The sequence below is a fragment of the Drosophila busckii genome, unplaced genomic scaffold, assembly GCF_011750605.1.
Source record: "Drosophila busckii strain San Diego stock center, stock number 13000-0081.31 unplaced genomic scaffold, ASM1175060v1 hic_scaffold_57, whole genome shotgun sequence".
NCBI lineage: Eukaryota > Metazoa > Arthropoda > Insecta > Diptera > Drosophilidae > Drosophila > Drosophila busckii.
The window spans coordinates 91715-119001 of record NW_022872767.1 but is presented as its reverse complement, the minus strand read 5'-3'; the positions used below and the strand labels follow the sequence as shown (position 1 = coordinate 119001).

At 34.6% G+C, this 27287-nt stretch overlaps 1 protein-coding gene across 1 annotated transcript in view; it reads right to left on the bottom strand.

Annotated features, from left to right (window-relative positions):
• Nucleotides 1-6440: 6440 nt before the first annotated feature.
• Nucleotides 6441-27287, bottom strand: part of LOC117134642 (discoidin domain-containing receptor 2) — an 87119-nt gene continuing 66272 nt past the window's right edge. Inside the window, exons 8-13 of the mRNA XM_033294867.1 lie at nt 24733-24940; nt 17313-17468; nt 16015-16250; nt 15541-15688; nt 9884-10376; nt 6441-6759 (exon numbers count right to left, since the gene is read on the bottom strand). Coding sequence (XP_033150758.1) covers nt 6507-6759; nt 9884-10376; nt 15541-15688; nt 16015-16250; nt 17313-17468; nt 24733-24940 — 1494 coding nt within the window. The 3' untranslated portion in view covers nt 6441-6506. The remainder of the gene's footprint in view (nt 6760-9883; nt 10377-15540; nt 15689-16014; nt 16251-17312; nt 17469-24732; nt 24941-27287) is intronic.

Sequence of the window (27287 nt, the reverse complement as noted above, 5' to 3'; positions counted from 1 at the left end):
TGTGGGTGGCAAACTTTTTGTCAAGTTCATAACAATCAATAAAATTTAATAGCAGTTTATATTGAGTGCTCTGCTTTTTAAATTTCTTCACTCTTTTGTTGGCTAAACTAATAAAGGCTTAATTTGCTACTTGCTTTTTAGTTGCAACTGACCTTGCAGCAATTTTCTGCCACTTGCCACACAGCGCGTTGCAAATTGTTTGAGCAGCGAAAACTGCTTGGGTAAGCGCAAAAAATAAAACCGACAACTGTTCAACTAATTTCAAATTAAACTCAATGTTGGCAAGCACACCACACACACACACACACCACACACACACACACACATATGCAATGGCTGCTGTCCTAGTAAGTGCTATCACGAACAATTTTTCAGCATTTAAACACTCAAGTGCCAAGCTAATAAACGATATTAGTGCCAAAGCTCATTTCAACAAATATTGTCAGTGTATATGTGTGTGTCTGTGTGCTTACTACGTGCATGTGTATGTGTGTGTAGCTACTGCTACTGGTGTGCAAACATTTTCCAAACAGTTACCAAATAAAAATGATTAGGAACGTGACTAAGAGTGCGAAAAATGTTATTTACTTAGCTGATGTGCGCTGTGGGGCCAGACACAACGACAACGACAACGACAACGCGCTTGGGTTATGCACACACACACACACATACAGCACTCATTCTTGTGTGTGGGCGCTTGACAAAAGTTTGCTGCATTGCGACTGCCAACGAGCAGCATGAGAAATTTGTTAGAATGCAGTTAGAAGCGAACCAAAGTCGACTATTTAATATACTTTAACATATATAATAAAACTATTGCAAAAGATTTGTAGCATGAATAAATTCATATTAAATATATAGCTAGTAGATATGAATATTAATATAAAAATATAAGATTTAATTGATATTCTAAATCCCCAAAATGTATTTATTTTTAGTATTCTTTTTAAGAATTATTTAAAAATTATTTTTATTTTTCTCTACCCTTAAAATGTGTTTTTTGCCTTGAGCTTTCTTTTGAATTTTGTTGCAATAATTTCTAAGAAATATTTTAAGTTTATTTTAATTCTTTTTTAATTTTTTATATACGCCTATTATAAACTTCTTTTTGATTTAATGTTTGATTGTTTTAGAAATATATAATTATTATCATTTGCTTTATTTTTGTTTATTTTAACATGTATTTGCAATAAATATAATTGATTTTTTTTAAGTTTTTTATATTCCTATAACGTTTTGGTTTGCTAAAGTTTCTTTCTATTATTATTTAATATGCTAAGAAGTATGCTATGTTTTTCGAATATTTTTAGTAATCTCAGGTGTTACACACTTTGACATTTTTTTTTATCTATATATAATATAGCCGTAACCCTTTTGCCACAAGAGTATAAACGTAGATAGTGTGAGGCACCGGCACAGACTGCATAGTTTGCTATTTTTATTGTATATTGGGGTGTTGAAAAAATACTTGAAAATTACATGAAAACTACGCAGGGCCATGGCAATAAATGACAACATAGACCAGGACGACGACGGCCACACGCCCACTTCAAAATTTTATATCTTTGGGTGTTTTAACTACATACGTGTGTGTGTGTCGCTGTGTGTGTGAGGGTTATTTTTTTCATCATCTTTGCGAGCACTTGCAAACTATTTTTAAACAATTTCTGGGTGCACACGCAATGCCACGCCCGCGTCCTCTCTTGGGGGTGCAAAAAGGGAAATGGCGCTGATAAGAGTTTTGTAGCAGCGGCAAAAGCGAATGAAAAAAAAAGAATGCGTCGTTATACAATATGCAGTTGAGTCGTTCGTGTGGGTTGAAAGGAAATGAATGGGTGACCGTACATATGTATGTGTGTGTGTGTGTGTGTGCGTGTGTGTGTGTTTACCACTACATATTTGCACAGCGTAAACTTTGCTGCAGCCAAACTGCAAGAGAGAGAATATTGTTTCTGCTCTGGAAGTAGGCAAAACTATTTAAAGGCCCGCAAACTGCAGCAGCAGGTTTTATTTTTCTTTTTTTATTTGCGCTCTTTCAAGGATTCTGCTGGCAGGCTACTTGTTTTATTTTCATATCCTGTGGTTTTCAGCTTCCTTCACATGCGTGGCCCAGCTGGGCCGGATATGTTGATAAAAGTGTTGCCCATAACGACACAACATACGACCTTCTTGGCATTTAAATCATTTATAGTTTATGTCAGCACAACATGCTCATGGAGTGGGTGTAAATTAAAGATATTGACTCAAGCCAGTTGAGGCCAATATGACCAAAAAGGCGGTCGAACCAATTTAATTTGACTCATCAAATATGTTAAATAATTTTAATAAAGTTATAAGTTTATTTCACTGAAGCGAATAGATTAAACTAATTTCAAGCCACAGCAAACATATAAAAAATTTAATTCAAGCTGCAATAAGTTAAAGCTGACCGAAGCAAAATTTGCTAACTTTATTTTATGCTTTGGAGGAGTTTATCAAATATGTCAAATTATTTTAATTAAATTCCACATTTGTATATTGAGGACTTATGCTCATAGATTAAACAAACCTTTGCAAAAATACTTAAAATTTAACTAAAGATGCAATAAAATAAACCGCTATTGACTGAATGAAAAAGTAAATTAAACTAACTTAAATATGTCGAATAATTTTAATTAAATTCCACATTACATATTGAGGATTTATGCTCATAGATTTATAAATCTAAAGCCTCATAAATATATTTAAAATTAAATTATTAACTGAAGCAATAAGTTTAAACTACCTTCATTTTATGGATTAGAGTTGATCAAAATAATATCAAATAATTTTTATAAAATTTTAATTAAATTCAAAAAAATTTCAAGCCTCCGCAAACATTTTAAAATTTAATTCTAGACTGCAACTCAGTTTGATTGGCCGACAATCCAACTGTCGACAGTTGAGAAAAATATTTGACAGTCGACTTGCGGTCTACGTTAGGCAAAAGGCATATAAATTATAAAATACGCCACACCAGCACCAAAGTACAAATTCGAATTTCGCCCAAGCAGAAATAAAACTAAACTCTCGTATATGGAAAATGTGATACATTGCAACTGCGGCCAGACCGACAACAAGCCACAAAAGCTGAGAGGATTTTAACATTTTACCAACAACAAAAATAGAAAAGCTTCGGCCTTAATTTTCATTTGTTATTGCTGCTGTTGCTGCTGCTGTAAAACATTTTACAATATTTACAGCCAGCAATAAACTCATTTCCTACGTGGCAAATGCCAAACTGGGCGTAAAGTAACTGCCAAAACAAATCTACAAAAGACAATTCAGCTTACTGTTGACCAAACACATCTGTGAGATGATGCAGTTCAGTTTGTCTCTCTACATCAAATCAAATACTATTGCAAACTTTAACTGTAACTAGATATATATATGTATATACACTTTGCTCTCGATGTTTTGTGCATACGTCAGCTCAGCTGCTTGCCCAGAGCTCCCAGCAAAATCCCAACCAGCAATACATTAGTTAAGTATAAAATTTTAAATAGTGGCCGGTCGTCCGGCTTGCCCAATGCTGTGACAACTTGCTCTCAGCCTCAGTGGGTGGGCTGGGTGTTTGGCTGGGTTAGCAAATTTGTGCAAATTTGGCTTGTGGCCAAAACTACTTTACAGTTGTGCGGGCTGGCGGCTAAAATTGTTGTGAAATTTTAACTAAGCTTACAATGGGTAGTGAAGCTTTTGCAGGCAAAAATGCTTCAGAGTTTTCAGTTTTTAGGCATAGACATAGGTCCAATGACCCTTAAGGTAGTTTAAATCACTGCCGTTTAAATATGGCATTTTGATTTGTAGTTTGAGCATATTAAAAAGAATTTTCAGCTGTAGTTAGGATTACGGAAATTTGTTTCTTATTTTCCGTGAGTCGGGTATGAAGAATGTTAGTCTTAATTCATATTTAAATAAAAAATATTTTAAGTTCTGAATTATATAAAACTGCAGTGAAGTGTATATACAGTCGATTATACATAATAACTATAAGAAAATTAATTTATATATTAAATAGCAGTTGATGTATAAATCAAATCAAATATGTGAACAAAATGTTTTCTCAGTTGTCGCCGTCGTTATGAAATGTTACGAGTGTATGTGCTAATAAATGAATTTGTATGAGCATGTGTTAGTGTGTGTGTGTGTGCCTGCCGCGCACATCTGACAATTGTTTTTATTTATTTTTTTAAACAGATAAAAACACAAATGAATTTTACATAAGTATGTGATGCATTTTGTTTAGTTTAAAATACTTTTATATAAATAAATATTAATGCAATGAATTAAAGTGTATCTCATAGTCGCATCAGTTGTTCTTTGCAACTAATATTTACTGCTGTCACGCTGTCTGTCTCTGTCTCTGCACTCAAATCAAACAAAGACAAAAATACAAGCCACAGTATGTACTTTGTGTTTATGTACACTAAACTCAGCTCGTATGTTTGCCAAAGCAAATGTAGCTGAAGTCTTATTTAAATCAATGCTAATTCTAACAGCAAATATGACAAATGATGTTAGGGCTATGTATAAATTAGTAACAAAACTTATAAACATTTTACTCTTTAGCTAAATATAAAGCTCGCATTTGATTTGAACAATGAAAGTGGCAGCTGTTGTGCAATATAAAAAGTAAAGCATACGACATGTTGGCCAATTGCTGTCAAATGTTATGCTGTGCACCTGTGCTTCATTTTTTATTGTTATTGGATTGCATTGTTATGCAATGGAAGTCATTTATTTATTTATGGCGACGTGACTGAATGCTTCGGCTTAACAATTGCGTGTGCCCCGAAAAAAATGGCAAAAATTCCTATTGCCATTTGCTAGATATTGCTGGTCCCCCAACCAGCGCAACAACAAAGTCTATTGATTTGTTATGACGACAACAAGACACACCAAGCTCGGACTACCTAACAACAGTTTCTATATGAGAAAAAAAAAACACATAAAAGAGGATTCTCAAGCGTTGCCATTGTTGTCAGCGCTTGTTGACATTTTCATTAGCAAATTAATTTTAATTGATTACGTTTTATGCAGACAACAGAGGCAGAGGTAGCACTAGCAGCAGCAGCAGCGTCGTCATATATTGAATTACCATTTTATTTATAACTTCATCAGCTTTTTTCTCTCTGCCTGGCAATAATATGATATTATTGGTTTACATCATGTTTGAGTGGCAGCAGAATTAAAGTAACTTGAGCTTGTTACAGAAATTTTGCACACCAAGCGTTTATGCATACCAGGGATTGCGAATGAGCGTTATGAAGAGTAAAAAAGAATTGTGAATAATAACTCTAGGATATTATATTTTTATATGCTGCATTGTATTTGATGCAAAAGTAGTTTGAAATAAATCATTTTTAACTATTGTTAAAATAAGAATTAAATTGCAGGGTGCGTATAAAATCAACAAATAACTTTTAATTAAAATTTATATTCTTTAAATAATTTTGAACAATATCATTTGCAAAAATCTTTTTGAAAGTGTGTAAAGGAGGAATTATGTTGTAATATTTAAATTACAAAAAGCATAAATAAAAATAAAAATTGCAATTTAGAAAATTTATTTATAAGAATAATTTATAAACAAAGCCTAATAAATTAAAAATTTGTTATCAATTTTTATTACAAAGTACTGAAGCTAAAAAATGATTTATCTGAATTTCTAATATTAATACAAATATATTAAAATACAAATTAATTCGTAATTTTGTAGCATTAAAGTTGTAGCTTAAAATGTTTTCTTTTGCATTATTTTTGACTTAAATTTTGCGCATCCGGCATTATTTATGCTACTTATTTTTTTAATCTTAGCTCAAGTGCTGCAATTTAAAGTTTAGCGGCAACACCTTTTCCAATTTTCAACTGTCAGTCTAGTTAGCAAGTTGCAAAATAAGTTTGTGGGGAGTTTTTTTTTATATTTTTGGCACCGCTTCCTTGCACTTGGTTGAGCTTGCTTGACTTGAACAGCATTTGCATTTTTTAGTTTGACTTTTATTGGGCCGCATGCAGACGGAAGACGCAGGACAGACAGCGTTGTTCTTATCTCAAGTACTTACCTTGTTGCCAGATCCCGATGTACGAAATTCATTTGCTCCAAATGCTTCATGCCCGATGCAATTTGTGTGGCAATGTAGACTAAGCAGCCATAGCTGGAAAGCGAGTAGCAGCAGCAGCAACAGCGGATGCCGGGCGAAGGATACGAACGTCAAATGAGAATTTGAAAAGTTTTCGCGTGTGGCAAGGGGAGAATAGCAACAGTAAAGTTAACGAAGTTTTTACATCCGTTTGCGCATGTTGTTGGTGGTTGGTTTGTTTTCGGTGGATGGATCGGCGTAATCATTGAACACGAGACCGGAAGTGTAGCGTCGGCAAATGGCGTCGGTACAGGAAGCGTGATAAAAAAACGCACGTAAAAAGCAACGCAAAGAGACATCACATTAGTCTATGTTGCAACAACTCTCTATCTCTCTCGCTCTCTAAACTTACCTCAAACTCTTATTAGCCAGCAATCCGCTCGTTTCGGCCACATGCTCCTGCAGAAATTGATTCAAGTCGCCCAGACAATTCGAATAGTCCTGAACAATGCAAATTGGCTCGTCGCGCAGACAGGCGCCCACCAAACGCGCCACATTCGGATCATTGAGGCGTGCCAGCTGCTTGGCCTTAGCGCGGAATTCCTTGCGCAGATGATCGCCAGCCCCAGGGCGTAGAGTTGCCACGGCGACTAAGGTGGCGCTGCAATTAATAAAATAATTAATATATTTACTTGTCATAAATCAATATTATTAATTATATAATTTTTTAAATATCAGTTGATATTATTAAAAAAAAATAAATTAATTTTGCCATAAGAATAAACCAAATATTTCTAAGCTTTTAATACTAACTGTTTAAATATTTATTAATTTGTTTTGTTTATTTCTTTTATTATATATCATTTTTTGTGTTTTCTGTTTTTAGTTTTGATTTATGTAGTGAAGATAAATTGATTGTATTATTATTATTAACAAGTTAGTGCGGAATGATTTAAATGTTAATAGACTACAGAATATTATTGTATTCAGCTAAGCTTGCAACATAAGCAAAATCGTTTTTCAACACTGCCTGTCAATAAAATATTATAAATAATATTTTAAAGCAAGGAAAATTTTTTTTCTTTTAAATACTTTTATATTATTTATTTGTTTTTAAGCTTTTCGTGAAAGTTAAGATATTAATATGTTACAGTACCACGTTTTTGGAAATTTAATGCAATTTTATTGTTTTTTTTTTTTAGATTTGTAAGGCAATCTAAACCTTTTCACATATCAAGTCCCGCAGCTACGCCGCGCCACTTGGCCTAACGCAATATATCAAACGACAATTTCTAATTTTCCATATGTCCCCATGACAATTGCTTGGCAAAAATCAATTAGTGCTCAGGCTACACAATATGCAGAACAGTAAGAGAGAGGGTGAGAGAGAGAGGGGGGTGGAAAGCATGCAGCACAATATGCTGGGCTGGCTGGCTGGGTGGCTGGGCTAGCTGACAACTCTGATATGTAACAATCGGTAACAATTCGATTTGCCTGCTTGCTTTAATAGTTTTGCGGTTAGAAAGCCACAGAACGTATTACGTATACGTAATATTGCACTGCAGTGTCAGAAAAAGCAGCAGCAGCAGCAGCAGTTGCCTTCCTGCAGTAGAAGCTGTCCAGGCAGCTGTATGCAAAATAATTAACACACATACAAGTGAAATGTGGATTGCTTGTGTGTGTGCTAAAACTTCAAGTGCACAAAGTCTGAGCGAGTTGGGCAATGCGGTAACGGGGCGTGGCAGACTGATAAAATATTAATAGACAGCTGGATAGACAGTTATCAGACAACAGATGGACTTTATTGTCCATAGACCACAGATGAAAATTATAATAGACAAGGCACAAGTTGAAAATCAAACATTGAGAGAGGCAGACACACGAGTTACGCATACGCCATGTGGACTGCAGCAAATTAAAACATTTTTACTGCCAATGTCTGGGGCCACGCCCATCAGCGACCTGTGCTCTCATATATTATGTGCAATAAAAAGCTTCAATTAAATAGCAAAAATGAAATCAAAGGTAACTGCAACAACTACAATGAGCGCTATCTCATTCGCTCATACGCTCGCTTAGCTTGTTCAGTCGTCGTGTGTCTGCCACAGTGCCGACTGCCTTCGAACTGGCTGTTAGCTGTTGGGCGTGTGATGATTCACTGTTCATGTGTGTTGCTTTTTTGGTTAAGTTTTCTAATGGAATTTGATAAAGTTTTGTGGCGCTGGCTTTTTGTGTTGTTACCGAGATCCGTGCTTATATGCGCAAAACGCAACCTGCAGTAGCTGCAACGTAACAGCAACAGCACCTGCAAACGCAAATTCCTTGCCGTTGGTGGTTAGTTTGGTCTCTCTCTATCGGTTACACTTGCTTTTGCCTTTTCACTAAACGGTTTGATGTCCACACATTTGCTTTATTTGGTTTTGTGTTGTGTGTGTGTGTTTAATGTATTGGGTTTTAGTCATTGTCAACTATTGTTAGACGAATTTTTGATTTTCCATTTAAGCTGTCAATACCAACGACAAGCCTCAACCAATTTTATATTTATTTTCATTCGTAAGCTATTTTAAAATATAAACCACATTGTGCATTTGCAGTGAGCGAGAGCGAGCAACTGAGCTTAAGCTCAAAAGAAAACAAATTTATTTACTTTTATTATTGATTGGATTTATGCTATTTTGTCGAATTACGTCGATTTATGCTTTTGTTGTAAGCATTTATTTATGTCTTGCGGCTTAGACTGTGGCTAAGCCTTAAATAATTTTTTCTGTTTATATTTTTGTTTTTGCTGCAATAATTCAATTGCTTTTAATTGTTTTTAATACTATTTTCAGCAATTATTGCAAATACTCAGCAAATCAATAACCAACACTGTATATTATTTTGTATTTGGTATTAAAATACTTAGTGTTGCTTAAAAATGTTATTAAAGATTTAATAAGTTTATAGTTAATAAAAATTCTAAGCAATGTCTCTCTAAGTGTTGGTAAACTGCTAAATATTTAATAATCTGTGTCATATTATTGTTAAATAATAAATTACAGTGTTGGTTAACTGTTAAATAAAATGTTCTGTGTCTGTAATAATAAAATATACAGTGGCTCTCTAAGTGTTGGTAAACTTCTAAACATTTAATACTACTAAGTGTATATAATTATCAAATATTAGACTACAGTGTTAAATATAATAATAAAAATTCAATCATTATTGTTCCTAATCGTAAAATGTTAAAATACAGTGTCTTTGTAAACTGCTAAATATTTAATAATTAAATATTAATTAAATAAATTCAAAAATGTGATAAACATTTTTGTTAAGCTGCAATTTACTTGAAAATCAGTGCACATAATTAATAAATATTTAAAAAAACAGTGTTGTTAAATATTTAATAAACAAATAATAGAATGCACAGTGTTGGTAAGCTGCTAAATATTTAATGCAATGTTTGCTATTTGCTTTGGAACGACTGCGGAAAAAAAGTTCGTTTAAAATCCACAAACTTCGTTGCAGTTTAAGCTTTAGTGCGCTTTATTGAGCCTTGACTGTAGCTCTAAAGCAAGCGCACTTGGCATAGCAAATCACACGGCGTTCAAAGAGAGAGAGAGATCAACAAAGCGTGCAGTTAAGTAGGCAAAGGCAAAGTCAGGTTAATGCAGCTCATTTTGGGCTGCGCCGCGAATTTTGCAGCAGCATATTTGGGAAATGGAAATGCAATGGACGTAACAACTGCAGCTAGCTGATGTGTGCGTGTGTGTGGGTGTGTGTTGTTGGTTTGTTGGGCTACTTACTTCAGCACATTTGTTTCGCACAAATGCAGTTCGCCAAATACGCCGGTTCCGAGTTTCTCCACAATGACGAGAGATTGGCGGGGAAACTCCTGCACTTGGCAATTGGCCTGCTCCTCGTTGATGTCGGCGAAATTAGCGCTCATATCCAAATTGTAATGATGCGGTTTGCCTCCCGTTGGCGTGGGCGTGGTCGCCGCTGTATTCGAGGAGCTTAAACTCAACGAGCCGCTGCTTTGGGAGCCAGCCGGACCGACTGCCACTGTTTTGCTGCAAATTGGTGTGGCTGCGTAATATTTCTCCGGCGGCGGTGGCACTGGTGGCACGCCCGTCTGTGTGCCCGTAACTGACGCTCCTGCTGCTGCTGCCACAATGGATGCCGCATTGAGTGAGCTGCGGCCCGTAGCTGTGCCAGCGGCATTCGGCGGCGGCGGCAACAGCTGCTGCATGTGAGGCACGGGCACTGCATAGTCCTGGCACACAATGTCCGGCACATCTGTAAAACGGGCAAGAGAAAAGAGCATAAAAGCGTGTTAATTTCCCACCGACCATAAAACTCCGCAGGCCAAAACTCGCTGCCACCTCCAACTCCACCTCGCGCCCAAAGAACAATAAACTTTCAAGCGCCGTTTTATGTGCTAAGCAAAAAGTTTGCTGCACTTTCAAATTATTCGGCAACAACGCAAGCAACAAAAAAAAAATTAAATGCAGTTAGAAAATCTGCCACGAATCTGCAAGTTAAGTTTACACTTCACTCTATACAGAATCGTAAAAGCTGCACAAAGTGAATTTAATTGCAACAAATTTAAAGTTTACCTATACAAAAGATTGCTGTCAAAATATTCTACTCTTAAGTTAAACGTTTAGATTTGTAAATAATTATTCTACTCAATGAACCAATTCAATATTCCAAAAACCATTTTTCTTAAAATTGATCAATTTAAAGTTTACCAAGTCAAAAGATTTTTGTCAAATATTTTGCTCTTAAGTTAAGCGCAAGTCTTTGAAAAATATTTGTGCAAAGTTATTTTAATAACACGATTCACATTTATAAAACTATTTATATTTAAAATTAAAGTAATGTTTTGTATAAGATTTTTGTAAAATATTCTTCTGCTTTAATAAATTAAACTAAAGTGTGTATAAGTTTGGTGGAAAACATTCTAGTACTTAACACATAATCTCATAACTCATAATAATATAACATAACGATATAAATAAAAAAAATGCTGACTTGCTATACAATTTTTTATTATTCTTCTCCATTAAATATTTAAGTTTGTTGCTAAATATTAAACTTAAAAATGCACTATGCTTTCAATAATTCTTATAAAATATATTACTAACTTTAATCAATCCAATATAAAAACTCTAGTGTAAAATATTAATACAAATATATATTTATTTTATTGCAAGCTTTGAATAACATTTACGTAAATAAATTGCGCATTCTCATAAAACAAATTTATTTATTCAGCATTAAAGAAAATCATATGAAATCTGAATATAATTACTAAATTTTCATTTTTTAATATTAATGTTAATTTACAATTTGTGTCACAATACAATTTGATTTAGTCCATCGAAGAAGCACTTGCAAGTTATTAAATTGGATATTGCATTTTCCAGGTATATTTTGCATATGAGCAAATGCATCAAAGTCATAGAATGTGCGAATCAGAAATTGAAATTAGAGCGAGAATGAAATGCAATATTCTGCTTTGAGTTGTTCGAGTGGCTATGGTAACGAACTGGGCCTGGGCCTGGTCCTGGGCTCGAGCCTTTTGTTGCTCGTTTTCATTTGTCTTGTCCAGGACTTTTGTGCCTTCCACAACTTCAAACTTTTCCCATTTAGTCAACTCACATTGCACATAGTGCAGAGAGAAGAAAACTAAAAGCATGAGCGACTGAGCGGGGGCGGCGCCACAAACAAAATGGCGTGTGGCAAAAAACTAAATGAAATTAATTGCAGCTTGGCGTTTTGCTATCTCACTCTAGCGCGCACTCAGTTCTTCTCAAGCACAGACAAGTTTTAATTTTATTGTTGTTGTAATAACATTATTTCGTTTGTCTGTGTGTGTGTCTGTCTGTGTGAACGCCATTTGTAGCTGGCTGGCTGTCATTTTTGCATATTCACATTGCCCTAAAACTAGTGGGGAAAACATAAAATAACAGACTGTGTGAACGAGACGGACAGATTGGCTGGCTGGCTGGCTGACTGACTGACTAACTGACTGACTGACAACGAACGTTAATGACAAAACTTTTCGACAAAATTCGTATGCAACTTGACTATGTATGTATGCATATGTGTGTGTGTGTGTACTTGAGCAATCAGTGCCTTAGTTTTTAAGTTGCAATGAAGTTTTGTGGCCTTACGATTTCAACTTGAAATTGCAAAAATGTCTAATGCTCTACAACAAAACAAATGTAGCATATTTGATTTATAAAAACGTTTGGCCCTTACTCTTTCAAACTTAAAATATACTAGCTGAATGCTATGAAAATATTTAATATTAAAATAATAATAAAAATGCTATGAAAAATAATTTATATTAAAATAATCGATCATTTATACAACTAACAATAATTTTAAAATGCTTTTAGACTTCAATTTAATTACTATATATTAAAATGCCAATATTTATTTGAAGTTTAAAGCAAATTTTGATTTATCAGAGAACTAAAATACAAATTAAAATTTGTGCTTTAATATTTTATATGCAAAACTTTCTAATAAAAGAATAATTCAAATAAATGAAATAAAATACAAATCTGAGTACTTAAAAAAAACCAATAAACTTAAAACTTAAACATATATACTAAAAATCACAATATAAAAAAAATTTGTTTTCTGCATTAAAATATTCTTTATATTTTTTTATACACTACAATTATTTTATTTGATTGTAATATGAATTAGCAAGTCTATTCAACTGTGCGTAATTTATTTACACATATTCATAAACATTTTTTAATTATTCAAACTACTTTTGACTTTAAACGTAATAACTTGGTATAAAAATGTAAATCCATAATATTAATTTGTTATATTTTATTAGGCAGCCAATTTTTTCTAAGTATCTTTCATATGCTAAGCAGTTTAATATATAAATTAGCAATTTTATTTTTGCTTTAATTGCAAATTGTTTAAATTTGTATATTAATTTGTTAATGCATGTTTAGCCGACTGTGCATAATTTATTTATATAAATAACATTTTTTGTAAAGATTCAAATGAGCTCAATTTCTAAGGAAATAAAATTTCTCATTATTCTGAGTAAACGCCTACCAGGAAAAGTAATACTCAACCTATTCGATTATCAGCTACTTTTTATGCCAGCCGAGCAGCAAATTGCGAACTGGCAACGAGTTTCGTGCTTGAGCTGACGCTTGTGCTGCTCATTGGCCATGTTTATTTGCATGCAATGGTTATTATGTGGAATTTTTTCGCTGTGCTGTGATTGCCAACAAGAAGTTCGCGCAAATTGGCAGTCAAATGGACTTTAATACAAGTGTCTGAGTCTGAAGTTTGAAGCACTCAATTTGCAGCGCTACGCGCGCGAAACTGTGCGATGAGTGCTTGGGCTTGGGTTTGAGCTAAAGTTATAATTTATTTGTGCTAAATTAAATTATTATGGCAGCAAGACAAAGGACTAAAGACGTTGACAAATATTTGTTGTTGCCCAGTTATATAAAATGCACCCAAAGGCAACATTCAGCAAAGTTTTTTGGGCAAAATTGATCGAGAGCTTGAAAGGCCGTGCCATAAAGTGATGACAATGACGTTGGACGCTGCTGATGGACACTGGTATGCGGGCCAAACAATGTGGCCCACACTCTGCTGCACGTTGTCGATTTTATGTGCTCACTGTCTCACTCTAACACTTGCTGCTGCTCAGCAAGCTTAAAACGCAAGCAATGCAAAAAGTGTAGCATGCCTCTAGGCGGAGCAGAGCAGCAGACATTAGAATTCATTAGAAATTATGTTGCTTTTGCTCGTAACCCGTAACTGTATTAGGTTTCATGTTCATGTGGCAATTAGCTTGGGCTCACATGCTGTTTGCTTCCCTTCTCCGTACTCAGTACTAAGCACTGAACTGTCTGTTCCATTGTGTCTGCTCTTTCGACTGAACACTGAGCACTGAACGCTTAGACTGCACTGCAAAATTATTCTGGAAAGTGTGTGTATTAGAGCGATGGCTGAACAATTTTAAGCTCAATATTAGGCTGATTGGATTTTTAACACGCTTATCAATTGCTTTCGAATATTTACGCTAAGCTTTGGGATTGGAGCTTTCAATGAGCTGCAATAATTTCAGTTGTAATTTATAACTTTTTTTTTTTAATTTAATAAAGCTACACAAGCTTAAGATATAACTAATAATTTCTTAAAGCTTTTTCAAACTTAAAATAATGTTTTAAAATACCTGAATAAATTTCCTGTTTGAGTAAAAAAAATTTATAAAATTAACAGCTAATTTCAATTGTGCAAATATATTTAATGTCAAGTTTTAGAATTTATTAATAAAAGCTATAAATTTTAATTAATAGATACTAAAATTTCTACAAAATATTTACAGGCAAAATTAAAATTGTATTTGGCTTGCAGATTTAGATTTAATTAATTATAAATAAATATTTAGTTTTAGATTTTATTTGTCTTTAACAATTTTAAATTAAAATTTATGGTTTAATAATATCAATTTGAAAGACTTTGGTACTTTTTTCAAATTCATAGATTTATGTCTCAGCAAAAATTATTGTAAAGATTTAGAGCAAGCGTCAAATGCTTATAAATATTAGCTTATTGGGATATATTAATGCAAAAAATAATAAAATATAATATGAACATAAACATATGATCGCTTTTAAAAATGTAGCTATTCTGATGTTGCAGTTTAAGGGAAACTTTCAACATAAAATTTGAGCGCCATATTAAGCCAAAAAAATTAATTTATTCTACAATTAAACTCTTCAATTTTAGCCTGTTGGGCCCAAATATTAAAATAGTATATTTAAGCAAATTAAGTATGAAACTTTGCTATATATTCTCAACTAGCTAGGCTTAGTGCATTTTCAGTTGTAGCCGCTGTCAGTTTGGCTAACAAACTGCTGTTCTGAGCAATTCAAAATTATGTCCTGCGGCGCGAACAACGTGCGGCAATTTTTGTTGTTGTTCTTCAGCATTTTTTTTTTTTTTGAGGGGGGGAAAGGTTATTGCTGTTGCCTCGACACCGTTGGCAAAAAGTCCATCACACTGGACTTTCATGTTGTGCGCTAAATTAAGCATTGCTGCGTTCTCTCATTTCTCATCTCGTTTCTTTTTTTTTTTTTGCCAACAGCAGCAGCGAGGGCAACAACAACAGCGACATTTGCATGTCCTGTCACAGGCTGGACGCAAAACATCAAACTCATCAGCTGGCAACACCAGCAGCACCAGCAGCATCGTAGCTAGGCAGGAACTGTTGCAGAAACAGGATCAAGAGCTAAAGCTGCAGCAGCAGGAGTTGAAGCTTGAGCCTGGCTATGAGCGCTTACCATGCCCCACGGCAACAGCAGCAGCAGCAGTTGCAACAACAACAAATGTGCAGCTTATTGTGCAACCCAATGCCTGGACCCTTAACCCAACAACCCCAACCCCAACCCCACCCACTCACCTGTGTAGTCCGGCGTTACATGCTGACGCTGCAGGTCATTCATGGAGCAGGCACTGGCCGCGCTCGTATACATGTTCACATTGAAGGGCTCATGGTAGAGACTGTTCTTGTCAATGGACGACTCATTGTCATCCATTGTTGTTACCACCTGGGGGCGAAAGGTGAGAGAGCAAAAAATGTTAGTGCAATAAAAAAAAAACTGCATTTTTCCTTTTTTTGTGTCCTGCAGGCCAACTACAGTTTTTAATCATGATTTCTCCATATGGTGGCGCCTCAGCTGCGCAGCATTGTACAACATTTTTTTGCTGCTGTTGTTGTTGTTGTTGTTGTTGTTGTTGTTGTTGTTGTTGCAGCTTCAACATGCATTCTGGGTGCCCTAACGCCCCAAACATATGCAGTTTTCATGTTCCATGTAATGGGCAAACTGCCATTTTTTTTTTTTTTTGCGTGTCTCTGTTGATTTTAATTTTTTACCTTCAAGACGCCATTGCCATTGAGGCGCTTATCAATGCCGCCCAGCGTATCCGGATTGTAATTGTGCTGAAATGCATCCAAAACGTTGTTGCCACGTCCGCGTCCACGCTTATTGCGCGCTATTATCAAAAGTATAATGGCAACCAGCATCAGTATAATCGTAGCCAGCACTGTGATTATGACGCCAACGAAACTCGTTTCCGGTTCCTGATGGTCCATGGGCTTGGGCGAGATAACTGCAAAAAACAGCAAAGCACAGCACAAAAAAAATTACTTCTTCTTCTTTACACTTGTTTAATGTGCAACGGCTTATTGTCTGTGGTGTAAAAAAAAATAATGAAAAACTAGCAAATAAATATGCAAGCAAGCTTTAGCTTTTAATGAAAATATATTTTGCATTTCTTATAAACTTGAAATTATTTGCTGGCTTACAATTGCCACACGCCTTTGTTTGCTGAAAATTGCAGCGAAATTGTTACGAAATTTGCTTTTGTTAGATTCGTATGCAAAAACTTGTTTGTTAATTGTAATATTTAAACAAAAGATGTAATGAAAGATTCGAAAAAATAATAGCAGTTCAACTAAATATATTAACATTTTAAAAACTGCCTATTAAAATAAATTTTATGTAATAAGAATTACCTAAATTGTTTAGAAAAGTCTGCTATACATTTTCCAAACTTTTAATTGAATTCTTTAACATTTATTTATTATTTAGTCTTAAGCAGATTTAAGCCAAGTTAAACGATAAATAATTTATTTAAAATGTATTGATATATTATTTTTTAATTGAATTCTTTAACATTTTATTTATATTTTAGTCTTAAGCAGATTTAAGCCAAGTTAAACGATAAATAATTTATTTAAAATGTATTGATATATATTATTTTTTCAAATGCTTTTCAAAACCTGAAAAGAAAATGCCAAAGCATACAAAGCAAGTTATAAATTATCAACTAAAAAATTTGAATTGAGAGGTAAGTCTATGAAATATATGTATTTAACATTTTTAGCTATGCTTAAGCCAAATTAATCGTTAGCAGTTCAAAGGATTTAATTAATTTAGCCTGTAAATTATTATTATTAATATTTTATTCATATTATTTAAATATTATATTCAGGAAAGATTGCATTATTTTGAAGTTCTTTCTGAGTTTGTTATTATTAATTAGTAATTAATATAATTGTCATATTTTTAAATTTGTGCTTAAAATTAAAATGTTCAACAGCTTAATTGGGTGCATTAAAATTGAATTGTAAACCAATTAATAGACAGTTCAAATGTTTGGTGGACTCACCTTGCGTGGTATGTTGACTGCGCTCGCCACCGCTGCTGACAGCGCGTCCAACCTCATCGCGTTGCAAGGGATATTCGGATGTGTTTGCCACGGCGACACCATTCGAGGGCGGCACATTGAGCAGCTCCTCATCTGTGAAATTGCCCGCCACGGGCACTGCAAACATGAAAAGGGAGAGAGAGAGAGAGAGCGGGAGTTAGTAGTTGGCAAAAAAGTAGGTTAGGCTCGGAAAAAATGCGCTCATTTGCAAGCTAAATAGGCTGCAGCATAAAAAGATAGAAGAGCTGAGAGCGCTGGGCGGACAGGTAAGCGAGCTTGGTTGGCTGGTTGGAAGCTGTCAGCTGACAGCTGTCCGCCTTGATAAGCCAGGCGAGCTAATGGGTCTCAGTGAGCAATTAGCAGAGTGAAGCGCGATTATTATGATAAATGAGCAGAGCTCTTCAGCTGCGATGTCAACGAAATGCTAAAGAAAGTAGCAGCGCAGCGCAGACTGCAGCAGCAGCTGCTGAAGTGCAACGCCCCGTTGAGTGCCAATTAGTGTTGCATACTGTAGGTGTTACCGAACAACACACACACCACTCTAACACATATACACACTAGAGGGCGCGTTGAAGCGTTTGCATTGTTTGCTGTTGACCTTTCACTGCCAGACAATAAACAGAAACGACTGAAACTGCCATTCATCCAAAACCAGACAGTCGTCAATAACAACAACAACAACAACAACAATTACACCAACACTAACATCAACAACATAGCGCAAAACGTTCGTCCCGCATCTAGTGCCTCGTTGAGTGTTTACCCAACGGACGCCGCCGCCGCTTTTGCTGGTTATCCCGCCTGGTTGAAGCACAATTTCCAAATGCATTTCCGCCTCAAGCGTTTGTTGAACTCCGCTCAATATTTAAAAACAGCAAAAAACAAAAAAAAAAGTTACATACTTTAAAAAAAACCACATCACAAAAACTGCTGGGGAAATGCAAATTTTTACAGCTCTTGGCATTGATTTTGAACTTGTTTGCTGTTGTTGTTATCATACTATTTGTTGTTGTTGTTGTTATTGTTGTTGTTGGCCACGCGTGTCGTCTATTTTCTTTGGCGTCAAGTTTGCTTTTTTTTTGTTTTTGGCACAAAAGTTTTTTGTTTACTTTCGTGTGTTTGAATTTGCCATGCAAATAGCGTTGGCTACACAATTTTCTGTCATTCCCAGTCCACCCCCAACCCCTTTGTTTCCCTTTCGCCGCTGGCGTACCAACTTTGTCTGCAACAAAATCCATTTGGGATTTGCAAGCGCTCAAAGCAGGCGCCGTCATATGTTCGAGTGAACCTAAGCGTACCTAAAATATGTTAATTTTTGTTCTGTAGTGTAGCTGTAGACAAAATGTTAATTGTCCCACTTGATGTCTGTGTGTGGGAGTGAGATTAAAGATCTTGAAAGATAGCGCAAGTGTCAAGATCAAGTGAGAATATTGTATTGTTGCTTAAAATAGGCAATAAATAAATATTAAATTGCATTTTTATAGCTTAACAAGTTAAGATAAAATGTTATGCAAGTAAATATATCGGATAATAAGTTTAGAAAGTCATAAAAAATTGAAGATTTGAACAAAAAGCTTACTATTATATTATAAGAAATTATTAAACTTAACATTTTAAGCCCCTGTTAATTATTAAATAACTTCGATTTATAATAAATCCAAATAATTTATTAAAATTATTTCAAAAATATTTAAAAAAAAAATTTCTATATTTCTATTTCTATATTATAAAATTGGCAAACATAAAAAAAAATTTTTTTTAACCGACTCAAACATAATTCTCATTAATTTTTGTATTGCTTTAACATTTCAGCATTGCTCATTGGTGAAAACTAAGTAACTTTATTGTGAAACAAGCTTTGTTGCCATCCAAACTAAGCATTGGTGAAATTATCTTGGGAATGTCATTACAATTCACAATTTGTTTCCGTTCTAAAACAATAAGCTGGAATTTGCATGTTTGAACGAATTAGAATTGCATTACATAAACTATAATTTCAACAATTTACTGGTGAATTTACTGCATGGATGATGAATTCAACAATAAGTTCAACAATTGCTAACAATCGTACTTTTGACACTTCATATGAATTGCTTAAAATGCAAAATATATATATATATATTAATTTCCTGCACAATGGACAGAAATAGTCTTGAAGCTTTTCAGACACAACACACAAACACATTTATCTTAATCAATCAAATAGCACGTGACCTCCATTAACAGCATATTGTTTGTCTGCAGCAGTTTGCTTCCTTTCTGCGCCAGACATTGATTGCATTATAGTAAAGCAATGGCAACTGCAACATCAGTTTAATGCATTCAATATCAATGCACTTTGGCTCTGGCACTTCAACTCAACCATTAAGCAAATTACGAGCCCGAAATTTCAAAATGCAAAATGATTGTTGCAATTTGCTCTGGCTCAAGGCCGCTGCTTGCTACACAAATCAACTGGCACACAGGATATGATGATGCAATTCATGTATGAATACAAATGCAAGAGTGCCCCTCTCACTCTCTTCTTCTTCTGCTGCTGCTGCTGCTTGTACGTGTAGAGTTTATGCACATTGAACATTTGACACAAAAAGCACTCAGCGGAAAAGAGAGAGGGAGTAGTCGCTTTCGAATACAAAACGATTTTCAATTAGAAAGGATTAAGCGTGGAAATTGCACGAAGGATTTAAAGCGCAGCAGAGCAGCGGAAGTTATTGAAATGAATTTGTATGCAAGCTTGTATGCTTGACTGACGACTCACTGGCTAACTGTCTGAATCGAATGCACAACTGTATGAATGACTGATTGGACTGACTGACTGAAGCGAATGCATTAAAATCCGAGCAATAAAAAAAAAATGGAAAAAGCAGACAATATAGGGTACGAGAGTCTTAGCATGCAAAAATATATTGCAATGTTATTGATTTATAAAAGCAAAGCACTTGGCAAGCTTAAATACGCCACGGGGCTGCAAGCAGCAAAACAAAGCAGCGAAAGCAAAGCGCATGCAACATAAAAAACAAATCTCTGTAAGCAAGGACTAAGACACAAGGCAGCGCCAACAAAAAGGGAATCACAAATGAGTCCAAAAGTCGTTGATTAAATTCCCTTTCCAGTAGATCTCTCGAGAGTGCAGATAGCTTAACAAAAGCTACTATAGTTCGAGAGCTAACTGATTTGTTAAAAGAAATGCGTTAGCTTTAAACGTATAAAAATATACAAAGGGCACTACAAATTTGCTGCACATTAAAGTACAAGAAATTAAATGTACGAAGAGGACTTAAAAAATAAGTTAGCAAATAAAACTTTCTATGATGGTTTTTGCTTTGAGATAATAAATAAAAGAAAATACGTTATCTTTAGTTATTTAAAGCGAATTTTTGATTTAAAATTTAGTTAGTTCTAATGAAATTTACGCCATGGAAATTTAAAAAACAGTTTTTAACACGAGTTTGTTTGTTGAAATCAAAGCTGTTTTATGAAAATAATCTTAATATAATAATATCAAAATAAAATATTTTTACTTTTTAAACATTACAAATAATTTAAAAATAATACAACATAATTGAAGTTTATTCACATAATTGAGATTTTCGTTTTTTTTTTTTTTTTTTTGCGATCTATCAAGATGTTATTTAATTATTATTATAGAAATTTGTACTTGTTTTATACGAAAATAATGAAAAACTAGCGCAATAAGCAAAAAAGCAAATGCATAAGAATTCATATAATTGAAAAAATTTCGAAATATCTAAAAATTTTTGAAGTTTTTTTTTTATTAAAATAATGCAACATTATTGAAGTTTATTTACATAATTGAGATTTTCGTACTCTTTTTTTCTGCAATCATCAACTATATTTTAATTATTCTTATGAAATTTGTACTGTAGCGCAATAAACTAAAAAGAAAATGCATATGAATTCATATAATTGAAAAATTAAGAATTATCTAAAAACTTTTGAAGTTTTTTTTAATAATTTCGCATAGTCATGGAATATTTAAAAATTTTTGCCAATCATAAACATTAAATTGATAATTATAATTTAATAATAAGCTAAGCGTCAAAACAAAAATAAACTAATTACTATATATATACAAAAAATGGCAGCAATCGCATAATAAAATAAGATAGTAATTGCTAACACAGTACACTCAACCGAAAAAACTATTCACCGGGATTTCGACTTTACGTCTTTTCACCTTGGACTATGTTCCGGCCAATAAATGACGATCTATTATTTTGTCTATTAAACTATGTATCAAGGGATTCAAAATGTCATGCATTTAAATGTTGTGTAGAATAAATGTTGCCAACAAGCTTCAATTCTTACTGTTGCCTGGATGTACTACTACGGCTGAAAATTGGAGCATACTAGGTACTGTGCGTGTATACCTGTGTTCGGTTCTCGTGGATAATTGAGCTGCTACGAACAGAGATTGAAATTTAGTTTGTCGATATATTGGTTATTAACGAGTAGTGATTATTATCTAAGACAACGATACGATACGACTATATCTACTTGTTGCACACCTAAGGCATGTTGTGTCCAGAAACATATGTCTGCTCGGCTACATAGCAGCAGCAATACATGATAGCCCAAGTGGTATGTACGCAAAGAAAGCAATGCAATGCCGCTGTCTTATTAATTTGAACAAACACAGTGCAAGAGAAGTAAAAGCACGAACAGCAATCGAAATGATGATAAAGATAAAGAGAAAAAAAATAGGTTAGAGAAAGCGGCAAGCCGGAAAGGAAGCACTGATAAGCTTGATTGTGAGCTGATCGACATTAGCGTCACCAAACGCAGCATGACCAGACCCGAGCACCAGCTCCAGCTCCAGCCCCAGACTATGAGTGTGTGCTCATTGAGTTGCAAATTTCAAATGCACAAAAGTAATGCAACTCATTTAATTTTCACAATATCCTTGTGCGCTGCTACTGTGTGGCATATGCTGCTGTCAGCTAATCGCACACGCATTAGCACGTCTGATTTTTAGGGCTAAGCTGATACAACAATAACTTTGACCGATCCATCATCGCTTAAACAAATACTTAAACTATGACAATCACCAGACAGCGAATGGAGCTAGGTAGATTCACAACCCACCCGTAATAGACTGGTTCGATCCTATGTTAGTATCAACTCTAAGCTGTCTAAGTATATGCAAGCATTAGTGCAGTACGCTCAGCAAAACAAGAAGTCTATATGGCGCAGCGCACTCTCTGTATGCTTTAAGCATGAAAATTTGATATTATCATTATGAAATCATTGGCCTCTCAGCTGCGTAAACGTAGCCTTCTGGTTTAGATAGTTCTAGGGAGACATCTATCTTGAGTACAACACAACACAAACAACATCAGTCGTAGTGTAAGTCGTGAGTATCTCATTCTTGTATTTTGTCTCGTTTTGTCTGGAGTTTATAATGTTAATGCGTGGACATCACGAATAATTTTAAGTGAGAGTCAATGGAAAATTAAATTCAAAATTGCTCAAAGTTGTTGTTGCTGTTGCTGTTGCAATTGCAGTTGCAGTTTATGCTTCAAGTGCTTGCAACGTTAGGCGCACTAAGTTTTATAGTTTGCCTGGCTAAATTATGTTTACTGTTTGCTCTACTCACACACACACACAGACGCACACGTACGTTTACCTATGTGTGTGCCCAACTATTTAAGAGAAAACTTCTGCAAATGCAAACTCTCAACTTGGTGTGGGGGGGTCAGTTTTAGCACTCGGCATGTTTGCTTACTGATTTATTCTACCGACAGTAAAAGAGCAGATGCTAGTTAAATACAAAAACATTACACTACTCAACTAGGTTTAAGCTTTTAAGTGTAATGAAAGGCTTTTCGAAAGTTACGTTAAGTGTGCAAGGTAATTGAAACTATATAAAAACACAAGTATTTAGCGGCAATGAATTTTAATTATTAGAACAGTTCAAATGAGTTGGATAACCAAAATCTTACAAATAAAATTCAATACTTTATATATATACAAATTACACTAGTTATGTTAGGAGATACCATTATGTTACATGAAACCAGCTAATACACATCTGTGTAAGAAAATTTGTGTGCAATTTTCTATATTTAAGAATAGCAATTTTTTTTAAAGACATTTTATAACCACTATGTTTTTGTTTATGAATCATTATACTTGCAATCAACATGGTTGAGTAAAACTCTTTAGTAGTGTATTATTATTCGTTTTCTAGAGACAGAGCAAAGAGGCGGAAGAGCTCACACATCAATGATTACACAAAACAAACAAGCATCTGAAGAAGAATGTAAACAGTGATAGCGCGAGATCGCTTAACGACGCGAAGCTGTATGAACATGAAAACATATATATAAACAAATCGATGCAGAACTAATTAAACTAGCCTAGAGGGTTACATTATTTAATTTAGTTTGGGGAGGAAACAAGTGTTGAGAACAATATGAATTAGACATTAGGATAGTAAGATTAAATGATCTCACGCCGCTCAACCAGAGAGAGAGAGAGTATGAGATCTCGACATCAATAACCTTAAAAACCAAAAACATGTTTTTAGCTTTTTCTTGTTATTATTGTTAATATTTTAAAATTGTGTCTCGGCATATTCAATTAATTATGTATAATACCTAATGTTAAATATTTCTGAGTAAGCTTAGAGAAAGATTAAATTTTTTTAGGAAGTCATTAACATTATTTTAGTACTTAGCAACTTTTTTTGGTATTAAAATGTATTTTTTGTCATTAGTCATGTTAATGAAAGCGCGCGATTTAAAATTATTATGCTGGGACATTTTTTTTTGCAGTCGAAAGTTCGCTTGGTACCTTTTTATTTTTTATTTTGCGCATTTTGAATTAATTTTTGTTACTTGTTAACTTTTCGAAAAAATATGCATGTAAGCTTTAAATGAATTGAGCTTTATGCAAAGTCGCGTTTTATGTTGCGCTTTAAATCCACTAACAAGTCAGCGGCAGTGGCAGCAGCACGAACGAGCAGCATAAAAAATTAATTTAAACTACAAACAACAGAGGCACATCAACTATGCCAGAGGCAGCAGCAGCAGCAGCAGCAACAGCAGCACCCACTGTACCGCCCCGCATCGCATTTGGGCCCATTCATAGCGCTTGCTGTGTTGACAACAAATGCATTCACATTTATGGCCAAGTGGCGCACCATGTGGCCAACAAGGTAACTCTGCCAACCTAGTTAAGCGCCCAACGTGTCTGTGTGTGTGTGTGTGTGTGTATTTTTTTTATGCATTATGTGTGTTGTGCAAGTTTTACGCTTTTGCGTGCCAGTGTTACATTTTTTAATAAAATAATTTTTGCTGCAACACTTTTGAGCCCAGCGGGGGGGTCGCCCCCGTCTCCCACCCACTCTACCACTCACCTGATATGAATGTAATCTCGCTGAGCATCATCCAGCGAGCGGCGAAATACAAATGCAACTGTAGATAGCGCCCCAGGCGATGATGTAATTTGATTGTCACGTCCCGAGCATGATCCAGCACCTGGTCGGGCATATAGGAGAACTGCACTGGCTCAGCGGCAAACTGACGTCCGCCAATGCTGAAGAAAACTTTTGCATGCACAAACACCTGCGCACAAAAATAAAAAAGAGACAGCGTTAGTGTGAGCAAGCGAGACAGTTAATACTTTTTGTCTTGTGTCTGTGCCTGGCATCATAATTAAAGTAATCACATTTAAATTTCTTTTTATTTATTTATATGCATACAAATTCTTTTTTCGTTCTGCTTTTTACACGTTTTATTTTTGTTTTTTTATGCTTTTGGTCAAGCGACATGTGCAGCTCTTACTTACACTTATGGACACGACACGGAAGTGGCTTGTAATAAATAAAATTGTTAACGAAATGCGCAGAGACAAAAGACAATTGGCCCCCAGAACTTGCTTATTTTTTTTTGGGCACTGCCGGATGTGTAAGTGTTGGCATTGCCATTAACAATTGACCCAGCGCCAAGCCAACAACGTTAATGACTTGTTGTCGTTAACTACGAATATTTATTTTCTTTGGTGCTTGGACTTGGACTTTGTCTTTGGCTCAAATGGTTTGCATATCAATTGGCAAAATAAGTTTGCTTAATTAATAGCAATTAATATAGTTGGCAATAGCTTAAATTAATAACAATTAATATGCTTGGCTTGGAGTGCTATTAGGACAAATTTACATTCATAATTTGTTTATTTACAGCATATGTTAAGCATTTTAATCATAGCTGCTAAATAATGCCGCCTAAACCAATTTCCAATTAGAGTCTAAATAGTTTACAAACAACAATATAATCGAGCATCTACTTCAGTGTAAGAAATTTATTAACACCAGCAAATTGGCATTATTTTTATATTGATTTCCATCATCCATAAAGTTACACACATTTCTTTTATTTTAAAAGTAAAAACTAAATTACTAATACTCACATCATATGCGTGAAATTTAAATATATTCATATATCAACTCTATATTCTCACATCAATATTAAAATTCAAGCATAATTGTGTTTGAGTTGACACAAAATATATTTTAAATAATTTATAATAGGTGGGCAACATTTATTGCAAGTCTTGGCATAAGCACAATCAGATCTTGGTTAGTGCTGTTTACATTTTATAACAGACTATATTAATTTAATTATAGGCTTAAGAGGGTAACCCTAATTAGAGTGTTGAAAAAATCGAATTTTATTTTTTTGCTTTAAATTGTTACTCAAATATTTAAGAATGCCCACAAAAAGTTACATTGGCGAATTCCCGATATTTCAGAAGACATTAGGCAAAACGTGAACACGAAAACAAAAACTTTTCTCCGCTTTCATTTTTTAATTTTTACTGTATACAATTAATAAAAAAAAACTACACAATTTTTTGAAATGAATTTTAGCTTTTGTAGGAAATAAAATAATGAACCTACAAAATTTCAGAAAAAATGCAATTTTTTGTTCAAAAAGGAGAAACAGTCAATTTTTAGGAGTTCTTATTAAGTCTTTCCCACTTAAATCAAAACAAAACCATTGAGACTACAGAATATTTAAAAAAAATTATAATAAAATTGTAAAAAGAACAAAAACATTTGTATTGGAGATATAACGCTAAAACGGCATCACTAATATACAGCTTACAATTTAAATATCTTTAAGCTGCAAACATTATTTATCAGCAATTTGCTTAGTTGCTTGCATTAGCTTCAGCTTCAATTTAACTACAGCGTCTAGGCTCAGCTATCGCTTGAGTGCTTCGAGCTCTGCCTAAGCCTCTCAGTTCGCTTTACGACATTGCAACAAACTACGCTATATCAGTCGCACTATAAGCTGTGATAGCGTCCGACTTAAACATTCAATGTTAGCTGTTCGAACATTCGCAGCTGACGTAATTAACCACAAAGTGTATAAGCAATTGGCAGCAGCTTCAAATGGCATATAAAATTTCAATTACCACAAATTTTCGTTTCTGTCTCTTTTTTTTATGCGCTTTGATTTGTTGCCGCCATTTGGTAAGCGACCTACCTGGTCGGTTGGCCATTTGCTTTATGCTTTGCCATAATTTATACAGCATCCAAGTCCGTTTGTCGTCGCCTCAGTCTCTCGCTCTCACTTGAGTGTAATGCGCATTTTTATGATTTTTCATTAGCATTTTGGTCTGCCAACTGTCTCATAAGTCATAAAATTACTTAGCCGCAGCTTTGGCTGCGGTCTTTTGACGTAAATACTCAAAATGACATTTGTGATGCATTGATAAGCTCAAAATTATGCTAATTGCGTTTTAATTATGACACGCGTGCACCTGTCGGTGCCCCCAAAGACCGCCTTAGTCCGTTCGTCTAGTCCGTCCGTCCGTCATTACATGTCAGATGCTCGATAAGCCGCTTGAGCCTCCACTCTATGGTTCTGTTGTCTGTTTGCGTCTGCTTGTTTGACTTTGTCTTTGGCA